This window comes from Mycteria americana, chromosome 6 (assembly GCF_035582795.1).
Source record: "Mycteria americana isolate JAX WOST 10 ecotype Jacksonville Zoo and Gardens chromosome 6, USCA_MyAme_1.0, whole genome shotgun sequence".
Classification (NCBI taxonomy): domain Eukaryota; kingdom Metazoa; phylum Chordata; class Aves; order Ciconiiformes; family Ciconiidae; genus Mycteria; species Mycteria americana.
Window position 1 is genome coordinate 60,360,623 of NC_134370.1, and position 12,781 is coordinate 60,373,403.

Here is a 12,781-nt window from a genome sequence, read left to right on the forward strand (position 1 = left end):
TTCATACTAAAAAATACGATATGTAAAATTGGATAATTACATAGGTTTAAAATAAAAGTAGTTCACAAAATCTGTATTTGCTAAGCTGACTTGTTCTAAAGCAAACTTGTATTACATTTCATTTTGACTCATAGAAATTTGAGTATTAGTAATCTTTCATGCTTCAGTAATAAGATCCAGGTAGCAAGAGCTGTAGATCAGAAGGTGCCAAGAATGGTCACGAGTGAGGAAAGCTCTAGGCTGCATCAGATTTGCTGCCTTCAGCAAAACTATTGCACCTCTTAGCCCCTATGAGAAGGGTTCTGTGTTTAGTCAGCCATTCTCCTGACTATAGTTTCGCAAGTTTTCTGCATTTTTTTATTACATTTTTTGCAGATATTTAGCTCCTTAAAGTCAAAGTAAATGAGAAGGAATCACTTTTACCCTGATTTTGGCAATGAAACCAGTAGTTGGCTTGGGACCATTACAGAACCAGGCAGATGTAGCATCTGATGGTGGACAGACAGAGGAGCCTATTTTCTGTTGGTTTTCAGAGAGGCAGAATGTCAAATCAAGCCTTTTAAATATCACAGAAGTAAAGTGCTAGACATAATTCACAAATATCTTTTGAGCATTAAATATATAAACTATCCCTGTGTTCCTTTTGACTTGCGATGTTACTTTTAAGCCTGCTATCTAATTCAGTGTTTGAAGCTTTTTGACTGAGTGTTATTCATAAGTAAGCTTTACAGAAATCTCTTCCATCTTCAGTGTTTCATGAGTGTTTTCCTTTTTAATTCAGGAACACAAGAAGCCATTGCTATGTGTCTGCATGTAGAGACAAAACAAGCTGTCAATGAAACCCTGTGTGACAATTCCAAGAGACCACCACCAATGACTCGTACTTGCAATATGAAGCTTTGCCCTCCGAGGTACACTGTCATAATGAAATCATACTGTGGCAAAGAAATGGTTAATATGACTTAAGCATCGGCTTTCTCAGAAGGGGTTCAGATTGCAGGACTGTGGTCTTGCTTTGGGATGAAATTTCACTACTTCTGCCTTTAACAAGGTTTTGGGGTTGGTTTTTTTGGTTTTTTTTTTGGTCTTGTTCACTCCTTTTCCACTCTTCACATCTCACTAATAGAATAGGGAACATTTTCTGAAATAAATCTCTTCTGTGTAGATATTTGCCAGAGTTGGAAAAACAGCCTTAACTCTTCTAGTGCTACAGGGAAAATTTTAAGGCAATTTCACAAAAAAACAGAGAATATTTACTTTCTGTCCTTACTGAATGAAAAAAGTGAAATTATGATTTAAAGTTATTTTAATTTCATGCTTCTTTAGTAGCCCCACATAGTTCTTATGGCTTCTTATGTTTATTTGGAGATCCCGGGAAAAGAACAAACCCAGTCCAAATCCAGGAAAACCTAGCTAATTTGGTCACTTGAAAGAGCCATATGTGAAATTTTGACATGCGCTGCCTTATTTACCCACTTTTGATCTCTGACATCCCTGATCCTCTGCATATTGTTTCTACGTGTTTGCAGAAACCTCCTCTTGCAAAACGTAGGGAAGAAGTTAACAGGAACAGGATGTTTTATAGAAAACATATACACATTTAAAGGAAGTTTTGTAAATGTAAGAAAGGTCTATTTACATATTTACATTTATAAATGTAAATGTCAGCAGGTTGCCAATAGGCCGTTTTTTTTATGAGGAGCGTTCTGAAAGTAAATGCTGGAGTTGAATTTGTCTGGAAATGACTCTGTATTGCTTTATTGTTAATAACTTCTGCATTTCCTTGTTACTTGCAAGTTTATAAATCTCGTTTATAATTTTGCATTACAGCCAAACCGCAGGATGTTTTAGCCATCTATCAATAACTATGCCTTCAGTTAGTTTGCTAGGGCCTGTTTGGGTATGATGGGGTATGAAGGCTGAGGCGAGTTGCTAAACCGTGGGCTTTTGGCTGTGTTGTTGGAACAGGTGGCAAAGTGGCCCCTGGAGACGCTGCTCGGCTACGTGTGGGGTTGGGATACAGACGAGAGATGTGTACTGCCAGCAGCCGGGAGGATCTGCGGTTGCTGCTGAAGAGTGCAAAGACAAAAAACCTCATTCTTTACAAGCTTGTAACCAGATTGATTGTCCCCCTGTTTGGCATGTTGAGGAATGGCAACAGGTATGACTGGGTTACAGAAATAATTCAAATGCGTTCCTCTGGCTAGGTACTTGAAATTCTCTAGCTGGAATAACAAGGAAGGTAGCTCCTAAACTTCGGTAGACAAGTGTTTCAACTGATTTCATTAGAACAAACTGATATGGGTTTAAAATACTGCTTTTGACTACTATGCCGACAGGTAGTCACAGGATGAGGTGGAAAGTCCTTTTTAACATTTCAGAAGGCCGGATACCAGTTACTCCAGACATCACCTCTCTTTCTGTGCTCTGCAAACGCAATAATCTACTTTTGGAGACATTGCTTCATTTTTTTTTGTCTCAAGCACAAAGTTTCCTAAACTCCCACCAGATATATTAACTGATTGATGTGAGACATAGGCAGATCTACGTCTAAGATGCATGTTTTTCGTTAAGATTTCTACTACTTAATTGCATTCAGGTGGTGTGACTTTTAAACTTAGTAGTTAAGTTCTCATAATCTCTAATATATTAGCTGAACATTTTAACAGAAGAATTTTCTACATGCTGCTTGCTTTTTAATTAAAAGTAGATGTCATCTTTCAAGAAAGCATAACTGGGGAGGGGGAGAAGCTTATAGTGTTTGTGTAAAATAGGTGTGATGGGTGAACACAGATGTCCATGCAGGTGTACGTGCTATGTTCTCTTCTTCTTAGTGTTCACGTACTTGTGGAGGAGGGATTCAGACCCGCAAAGTGTACTGTAAGCAGCTGTTGACGGATGGAAGTTTCCTGAAACACTCTGATGACACCTGCCAGGAACCTAAATTGCCAACTAGTAAACCATGTGCAAAAGTTGATTGTCCTCCTCAGCTAGTCGTAGGAGAATGGTCCAAGGTAAGCAGCCCCCAACAAGGATGAACCAAAACCTCCAGTTGCAACATGAGCGCTAAAGATTTCTGCTTGGGTGAATAAGATGTTTGGAGCAATAAATTCACCGGGTAGCTCAAGGTTTTGCAAGGCATGTACCCGGCCTAAACTGTGCATACAGTTGCTGTGCACCCCTGCCTACAACCAGACTGATCACATCCCCCTTCCTGAGCTGTGTTTGAGTTGCTGAAGGACAAGCTGTAATGCATTGAATGCATTCTACCAGACATGTTTAGCTATCCATTATTTCATAGTATGGCTTCCAAACAGTAAATCTTTGCATTATTCTGGAATACGTCCTCCTTCTTTCCCATTTAACGCAAGCTTGCCTACCAGCCCCTGTTCAAAAAAGATTTCTAAAAGTGAATTTAGAAGCTGCAATTAAAGGTTCATGCAATACAAACTAGGAGAGAGGGTTGAGAGACTTGACACAGACTGTTTGGAACGTGCTGAATTGTTTTTCTTACATACTAGATCTCATTGCTCTGTTCTGCCCATGGTTGGACATAAAGAAATACGGTCACGTTATTTTAATTGTTCCTGAGTTGCTTGCTGGAACAAATTATCTATCTTATATTCTTATTGCCTGGAAAAGTGGAGAGAGTTTAATGTCTGGATAACACAAAGATTCATATGAACTAGAGCGTATGTACTCTTTCTCAGAAAAAAAAAACAACCCACAAAAAAACAAACTAGTTTAAAATTAGCATGTGTGGCGTGGGACACCAAGTTTAGTTTGACTGCATCCTTCCTTTCATAGTGCTCAGTAAGCTGCGGTGTTGGAATCCAGAGAAGGAAACTTGCCTGCCAAAACCTAACAGCAAAGGGCCAATATGTCACATTAAATGGATCAATGTGTAGTGGTCTGTCTCCTTCACTGCTTGTAAGGTCTTGTCAGATGAATGCCTGCAACAGTAAGTATGTTACTTTATGTAGTTTCCTGCTAATTTGGAATGATCTATTTATAAAGAAAAAATCTGTATGTAGGATAATTCACTCATCTCTCTCTACTTTCACAACATTACTAATCTGGCATAAACTGAGTGTCATAATTACTAGACCAGTAATAACAGTATTGTTTTAAATGTTTTTCTGCCAGTCAGAAGTAAAGGTTATGATCTAACGAAGTAGTTTTTGAATACATTTTAATGGCACGTACCTCTAACTCTCATACTTACATTTGATCTTCTTTTTCCTTTATCCTTTACGCTATCCCAATTGCAAAAAAAAAAAGAAAAAATTCCATAAATTGAGTATAAATTACAAAGGACATTAGAAAAGATAAGAATCCAGTTCTGGCTTGTCTTTTCACTGCACATTTGCATTACACTGGACATTTCGCTTAGCATGGTGGAATTCAAAACCTGAAACTCTGTGCCAGTGATAACTTTAGGTATAATTTCTATCTTTCCTTGTAGAAATGAGAATCCCAGTCTCGTGAGCTTTGCAGGAAGTGATGACAGGACAGACAGTCTTCAAAAAAGCCAGTATTTTATTACTGTCTATATAAAAATCTTTTCAGAAAAAGCTGTCTATAGGAATTGTACAATCTGGGCACACTCGAGTTACGATACTGATGGTAGTTGCACTAATAGCGTATGTATAACAGCGATGGAAATACCTTACTGATATAGAGTATGTTCAATTACATACAGTAATTTAGAACAGGCAGTTCTAAATGCAGGTTCTTTAAGTCTGAACCTGTGCTCTCCTTCCTGTATAAAGGAGATATTAGTTTGTAGGTTTGGGGAGCAGGGTGCTGAAAAGAAAGGAAAAAAGGAGAGTTTTTAGTTTTGAGGTGGGGGAAAAACCAAAAGCCTTCATGAATGGCCTGGTTTTGATCACAGATCACAGAGATAGACATGTTTTTGACCCAATTCATAGTGCTGTCAAGAAATAGCTACTTTATACATTTTGAAGCTTTGCTTTAAAAATTATTCACAAAACAAAATAAGAAATAATTACTGATTCATACATAATATGAAACTTCTTTTCCTGGCCTGCGTTTCAGATTAACATGCCAAAATCCTGAGGTTCAAAACTCCACTTAAATAAAGCCCTGTGGACTTTCAGGAATGTCCTTGGCATAAGGTTTAATAAAATATTTTGAGCTGCATATCTATCTGAATTTAATTAATTGTGGATAGTTGAATGGCAGTGTAGCTGGTTTGCAAATTGCTTAGCACCGACTGATATTAAAGTTACATTGTCAGCTTCCTCCACAGTGCCAAGAAAGCAGGACGGTGGACTGCAGGGGGAATGTGATTGTACTGAATGGGTGCAGGTCAAAGTCATAAAAGAGAATCATTGTCCTCTCCCTTCCTCTCCAGAACCGTTTGGAACAAGGGAACCTTTGCAGCTCGAATCTGCCTGGCAATTCCCCGGCTAGGCAACAGGAGGGCAGGGGAAGGTGTGAGACATGTCTGTACCCATAGTTCCATTTTGGGTTTTGCAGAAGGAGCCAGGGCAGCGGCAGCAGCAGCCTTTGGATTCGCAGGAGCGTGCAGGAGGCATCTCCTCCTCCTGCAGCAATGAGTTCAGGCTGCCTTAATGGGGGTGTGCATAAAAGGCAGGAGCGTAGTATGGCCCAAGGATGGGCAGACGGCTAGCTACAAAGAGTGAAGTGGGCTTGGTGAAGGGTGGTGTTATTCCCAAAGACAAGGTTCTTGTCTTTGGGAGCAGTGTTTCTAAATGTGCCTCAAGATTATGCTTCTGTGGCTCCGATGAGCTCCTTCATTTTTGCTGTCTCATGACAGTGCTGAGGCTTTTTAGAGTTAATCTTTTACCCTGGGACTAGTCATCATAGCTGTTTTCTACTTAATAAGCCCTATTAAGTCAGAAACGTTCCTGACTGTGGTTTCTGAGAAATAGCAGTCTAACACCAGTCTAGCCTTGAGGCCACCAGGACCTGACGCCCAGCTAAAGCTGTAGAGGACCATTAGAGGTCATAGACTCAGATGGATTTGTACCAGGTGATAATGAGGTCCAATGGCTCCAGAACGATCTAATCCTTAAGCAAGATTTACCTTGTAGAAAAAAACCTCTCCCAAACAGTCTGTTACCTCAGCAGCTGCAAGACTGGATGATACTAAGGATCTAGAAAATGCATACTTATGTGGCCTCATATATTTATATGACCTTATATAGTTATACGGCCTGCCATCCACAACTGTGAACTTTGTTTCACTTCTAGCCTTGCTCACCAGTCACCAGTAAAAATATACACACCCTTTAGTGTTGAACTGCTAATGAGAGTTAGTGGTCTTTCTTTTTTTAAAAAATGAAATGGATGAGACTTGTTAACATATTTATAAGTATGCACTGGGTTTAATTCCATGTTGGAATAACTAGTGTAAACAGAGCACAGCCTGAAGTATTTTAATTTGTGTGTTTAAAGTTACACTTACTGTGTCCGTAAGTTGGATTTTGGAAATGGAAGATTTAATACTGGAACACTTCCCTAAAAATAAATATTTGGGGCCCAGTAACTTATTAAAAACAGGACGCTACTTTAATAATTTTAGTAAACTGAGTGCCTAAAGCAATTTATTTGTCGTACCATGTGAAATGGTTGAGGGAACCGTGTATCTGGATAACGAATACCGATTTAAAAGCTGTGTAATTATGAAACCATGATATCCCCACAGGTCTGAACTCATTACCCAAAACATTGAAAATAACCATTTTGTTTTATAAGCATAAGAATGCACTCTAGGGTGTAGTTCATATAGTGTACACACTTATTGAATGCTTGAAGCATTTAGCTTTTCACCTATTTCTTCACAGCATATTTGAAGCATATGTATATAAGAAGCATGCAGTTTTTCGAATATCATTCGTGTGCCATCAGTGTAGTTGTCATTTTATTTATGTACCTACCAAGTGGAATAGTAGTAATGATTTCAGATTCGGGTGTGCTGAGAGGCATTTTGATTTGTGTGTCCATTTCCTGGCTCATCAACTCATTCTGCAGGCTCTGAGTTTTTTCTCTGTCACATACGAAAAGGCTGGTTCACCAAACGCAATTGGATTGTTTTCTAGCACCAACACAGAGCGTTTCCTGACTCTTCCCAGCTGGCCAGTTTCATCTTGCATGGAACGAACTCAGGGGGTGTGTGCCCTTGCTCCACGCCTCCTACAGCGCTTTGTTTCTCACCTACCTAGTGTTTTCTTAGTAAGATTAGTTCTGCTGATCAAAGTGGGGCACAGTGGTTGCCAGCAGTGAGTCAACACAGTGGTATCTGAAACACTTGCAATCGTTCTCGGGTTGTCTCCAGTGTGCCTATCCAGCCACTGCTGGGAAAGCCTGCCTGTGGTGGCACTCATTCAGGCAGCTCCCTAGAAACCTTTCAGCATCCAAGCGCCTGCAGTACAACGCAGGAGGAGCTTCACGATACCCAGCGTCTCCATACCCAGTCTGCATGAAGCTTTATGCAGTTATTGTCTGCTTTTGTCAATTCATCTGATTACTATATTCAACCTCTCAACATTTTGACTTATTTCTCTCTTTCCTGCCTTCTCTCCCTACTTTCTTGGCACAACACCGTGAGCAACTCATCTTTCAACCCAAAGAAATTACCCTCAGCCAACGATTACAGGGTGGCTTTGCTTGTTGCATGTACTGTGTCTTCATCGGCCGCTTCTTTCACCTCCTATGTTGCTATCAATTTGGCTTGACTCAATCAGCCAGCATAGCCAGCCAACAATTTAAATAACAGTCAAGGGGAGCCTTACTTTTTGGATAGGTTTTGTTCTATTTCGGTCATTCTGCACTCGACGGTGCTCAAATGTGGGGAAAGTGATAATGTGTTCAAATTTTTTGATTCACTTTTTCCATTCCCGTCATGCCTAGCCTTTCTGAGGCAGCAATAGGAAATGTATAGGAAATATAGCCATAATGGGCTTATATATATAGTATAAATTAGTATATTATATACTACATCTATATATACATTTACATATGTGTGCACCATCTATGTCCTTCATATAGGTATATGTTGCCTGTATCTTTTTATTGTTAGGACACTTGGGAAAGACACAATAGAATTCTTGGCTGGAGCAGGGGAATGTTATGGTTTCATGTTGTTCATATTTTCGCATTTTTGTGACTCAGATAAAAGCTCAGCATGGTACAATCTGACTTGAACAAAGTCAGGAAAAGCTCTGTCGAGCATTCTGTGAAAAGCAGATTTAGTAAGCATGAGTGCTAATGATTAGATACTTTTCAACACTTTGTCTTCTTTCAGAGATTAAATCAAAGCTTCCAGAAAAGTATTCTGCTCATGGACCTCAGATTGTCAGTATTCACCGAGTCTATATTCAAACAAGACAAGAGAAGCGCATTAATTTTACCATAGGAAGCCGAGCCTACTTACTTCCAAAAACATCTGTCGTAATTAAGTGCCCTGTACGGAGGTTCCAGAAATCACTTATCCGGTGGGAGAAAGATGGACAACACTTACAAAACTCTAAAAGACTTGGCATCACTAAGTCAGGCTCGCTGAAAATACATAGTCTTGAAGCTACTGATATTGGTGTGTACCGGTGTATTGCAGGCTCTGTGCATGAAACATTTGTACTTAAACTCATTGGTACTGACAACAGATTGATAGAACCACCAAATCTTAGAAAACATGCCAGTGAGACCAGTAACACAGATCACAATGAGGCCAACAGCTTTGGGGCCAAATGGCATAAAATGAGCAAAATGTGGCAAATGTGGAGTAAGAAGAATGAGCTCTATCTGGGTGACAGGCAAGTAAACGATCAGCCATTTCTGCGAAATCTTGAAACCTTTGGGAGTAATTCAGCAGAAGACTTCGGCTCTCGTGAATTCAAGAATAAACGACTGGAGGCAGCAGTTCTCCAAGGCGCCTACAGCATGGACACTGTGCAGTTTGAAGAACTGATAAGGAACATGAGTCAGCTCATTGAAACTGGAGAAGTCAATGATGACTTGGCATCCCAGGTCATTTATCAATTAGTTGCTGAATTATCTGGGCCTCCACAATTAACTACTGAAAAATGGAAGGGGGCCCAAGATGAGAAACTTGCCTCAAAACTCACAGGCAAATCACCTAATGAATCTGAACGTTTCAGCACAAAAACTGTTGGTAAGTTAATGTTTGACCAGAAGGTTCCAGTTATTATGAGGCAAAAGGAAATTCCTCGAGTTTCCTTCAACAAAACAGTAACTGTACGAATTGGAAATACGGTTTTTCTGACCAAGAATACTCATGCTGTCAATCTACTGTGTGAAACAGCTGGTATGAGTGAAGGGAAATATACTTGGACAAAAGACGGCGAGACATTAAAAGCCTCTGAGAAGTAAGTAAATATCTTCTCTCTTATTTTTGAATTACTTATTATGTCGCTATCAACTGTAAAAATCCACCCTGCTGTGCAATATTAAAACATACTGTTGTAAAAATGAGATAAGCATGAACACTGCGCCTTCCATCTTTTATTTAAGTAATTTATTTTTTTTTCTTTCAAGTGTCTGTCACATTGTTTGGCTTTACTAACATCCAAGTGCATGTCCATTTCCATCATATTAGGTGGGAGGATTGACTTTTTTTACTAGGTGAAGTGTTTTGGATGACCTAACTGTGTATTTTGTGATCTGCCTTAATCATTTCAGCTGCATCAGAAAATGAACAGATTTATACTCAAGAAGCCAAGGATTCGTTCATATGGCACATACAGTGGGAACATATTAAAAACTTCTGCCATGGCATAGATGAAAAGAAATGTTAGTTTCCCCCCTTTTTCAGGAGGGAAAATATCACTAGTACCCTCACCATCCTTCAACAGTAAATCGTTAGGTGTAACTGTAGCTGCGTAACTTCAATTTAAAAAGAAAGAAAGGGCTTTTATGGATCTTTCTCAATACTTCAGAATTTACAAATATTTCTGTTGAGGACTGTGGAATACAAAATAATAAAGAACCTGTATTTGAGAACTATACCTGAAGAACAAGTACAGCAAGTGTGTGTTATATTCAGATATTTGCTCAGGACTGAGCAAATAGTTTTACTTCATTGCTGATAAATTAGAAGCTCACCTGATAATTTTAACATTAACTTCGTGTGTGAGCCTCTTGGAATTACAGCTAGCTCTTGAGTAATGAAAAAAACAATTCTGAAATGATAAAGGCACTTTTGGATATTTCTCAACATACTTAACTGATTAACCGCACTGCCAAGAAAAATATACTTCTGCAGGGCTATCAATTAAAGCAAAGACACCAAAACTAAGCCATTTTTAAAAGTGCAAATGTTTTTGGAACCATGTAGCTCCCACCAGTTATGTTTACTTTGTGAAATACGTATAATTTCCTATTAATTTGTTGCAAGTGATACTTTCATTTTTTGGACGTGATGGTGCTCTGTTTATTCATGAGTATCTTTTTTGATTCCTAGTGTCTACTTTCATAAATTGCCTTCATTTTAGCCCAGACTGATATTCTTGCACTTAAGGGATACACTGGCAAAGTAGGTTTCTTTCCTATTTTTTTCCACAGTAAGGTTTCTTATACACAAATCCATAGATATGTGTGTGTACTCGAAAGCCAGTGATGTTAATAATATTACATCTGAAAAAGAATGTGAGGAGGTAAATGGGCTGTTTATCTGGGGTTTGTAAAAGAAGGCCATGCTTGAGCCATGCATGAGGTGGCTTGTTTTGTTGAGACACAAGTATTTTTGGTATGTTTGTGTGTGTGTCTTACTTTTGTAAGTGTATTCAATATGGGAGAATGCCAGAGCTACGGTTTTTTTGGACGTGATGAGTGTACGGTGTAACTCATGTAACTTACTGCTGAGAAGGGTAACAAGGGGGAAAAGTCCAGGCTACTGTTTTCAGCCTCTTCCCCAGCCTGGGATGCTCTCTGTCATATCTTGCCCCTCAGATGGCAGGCAAGGTATTCAAGACACCTGTGGGTTTTTGGTGGAAGACTTTAGCTTTAATGATGAGAATATTAAAAAAAAAACCCCAAACCTACAGTAATTTGGAAGTCAGATTAGACCATACATTTGTGAATTCCCCAATCCTGCTGAAAACCAAGCTTGCTCTGGAGAGCTGGATTTCTTGCCAAGCCTAATACTTTTAATTGTGGTAGCCTGATTTATTCATGCTGTTGTTCCCGAGGGATTCTGGTTTGTAGTAGCAAACTTGCTGTCCTCCAAAGGGCTGAAGCATCTTCCAGGCATGTATTGCTTAGCACTCCCCTTTTGTCGCCAAAGAGGAGGCGGAACTGTTACTGCATGCACTGGTCTGGAATGGTGAACTCCTAAAAAGGAGATTTGCTGCTGTATCTGTAACTCTCGCAAGAAGATTCAGCTGGGTTTATCCCAGGGTAGTAACCCTTCTCTCTCCTTGAATATTCTGCAGGGTGATCCTGGACACCATTGGAAAAGTGCAGATTCAGAATCCTACCCAAAAGGAACTTGGTGCGTATGGATGCCTGGTTGTTAACGATTTTGGTTTTGACATGGAAACATCGTTGCTATTGCGTGCAGGTAAGACTGTAGCACCCACAGAATCGGGCATGTATTTTATTTTTTTAATATATAAGCACCCATCCCCACTCCCATGTGAAATAGTTTCTTTTGTTGGTGATCCATGAAACTGCCTGATTTAACAGGTAGTGATCAGATGGTCTTGTTGCTCTAAAACCACAGCAGGTGTGAACTGAGTCTGCCTGTATCTATCCCACCTGCATTTTTTGGCTGCTGCTTTGCAAACTGAATTCTGTTCCAAACATGATGAATTTAAATACAGCATCTATATTTAAAAGTCAAATAAGCTTTTAAAACTGATTATCCCTTTAATTTCAAAGAGATTCCTGTCATCTTGCCCTCTGTGTTAAATGTTACAAATCTGGAAGCCAGCAGTCTCTCGGCAGTTGTTGGAGGTACAATCGTGGCAAGAATTGGAGCAAATATTATGGTTGAATGTCCAGTGAAAGGTAAGCAAGAACTCCATTGAAGTTCACTGTAATGTTGGAATCAGAAGTTTACCTTACATCTTGAAAAAAAATGCCAGTGAAGGCAGAAAATCATTGCTCATTAGTCATTTTTTATTAGGCATGTCACCCACACCAGTCCTATTTCTTTTCTGTCTGCCACTTTAATTTACACGCACATATATACGTTCAAACAGACTTTCCTTTAAAAGTACTTTTCTTTCCATGAAGTGGTCTGAGGCTCCACTACAGAACTTAAAGCCCACCAGCGCGAATGACGATCTTGCTGCAATAGCAAGCATGGCCAGCTGACTTGCTCATCAGAGAACTTTCCTTATCCCTATTTGAGATGCACATATGTCTAGACTATTGTTAAAACCGAAAATGAAATCTCCAGCCATAGCTTAATAGAACTTTAAACCTGACAGCAGAGTAAACTTACCTTTTAGAGCCATCAGTCTGCAGCTGCAGTAAGGAAACAAAGAAAAGTGCCGAGCCGTGAGAGCATATAGATATTTTCTAGCTCAACATCTGTGGAGCAGTATTAATGTTAATCAGAAGCTACATGCATTAAGCAGTTCACCGCTTCATTTTATTTTCTAGTCCTTTGTTGGAAAGGTTGATATTTTCTTTCTAATCTCATCGTTACTATCTGTTAAGTTTAAATTGTAAGATTTAACTCATAGCGGCAATATTCTGTCTAATATTTAATAAGCTAAGGTCAGCCTTTTGTGCCTTGTTGAAGAAGATGTATGAAAGTGCTAATAAC

General features: G+C 39.3%; 1 protein-coding gene across 6 annotated transcripts in view; it reads left to right on the top strand.

Annotated features, from left to right (window-relative positions):
- ADAMTSL3 (ADAMTS like 3) overlaps positions 1 to 12,781 on the top strand; it is a 188,937-nt gene that overhangs the window by 151,312 nt on the left and 24,844 nt on the right. For all 6 annotated transcript variants that reach the window (XM_075506161.1, XM_075506157.1, XM_075506162.1 and 3 more), the window contains exons 17-23: positions 782 to 911; positions 1,969 to 2,161; positions 2,835 to 3,014; positions 3,808 to 3,961; positions 8,294 to 9,374; positions 11,439 to 11,566; positions 11,887 to 12,015. In XM_075506161.1, the coding sequence (XP_075362276.1) occupies positions 782 to 911; positions 1,969 to 2,161; positions 2,835 to 3,014; positions 3,808 to 3,961; positions 8,294 to 9,374; positions 11,439 to 11,566; positions 11,887 to 12,015 (1,995 nt within the window). The remainder of the gene's footprint in view (positions 1 to 781; positions 912 to 1,968; positions 2,162 to 2,834; positions 3,015 to 3,807; positions 3,962 to 8,293; positions 9,375 to 11,438; positions 11,567 to 11,886; positions 12,016 to 12,781) is intronic.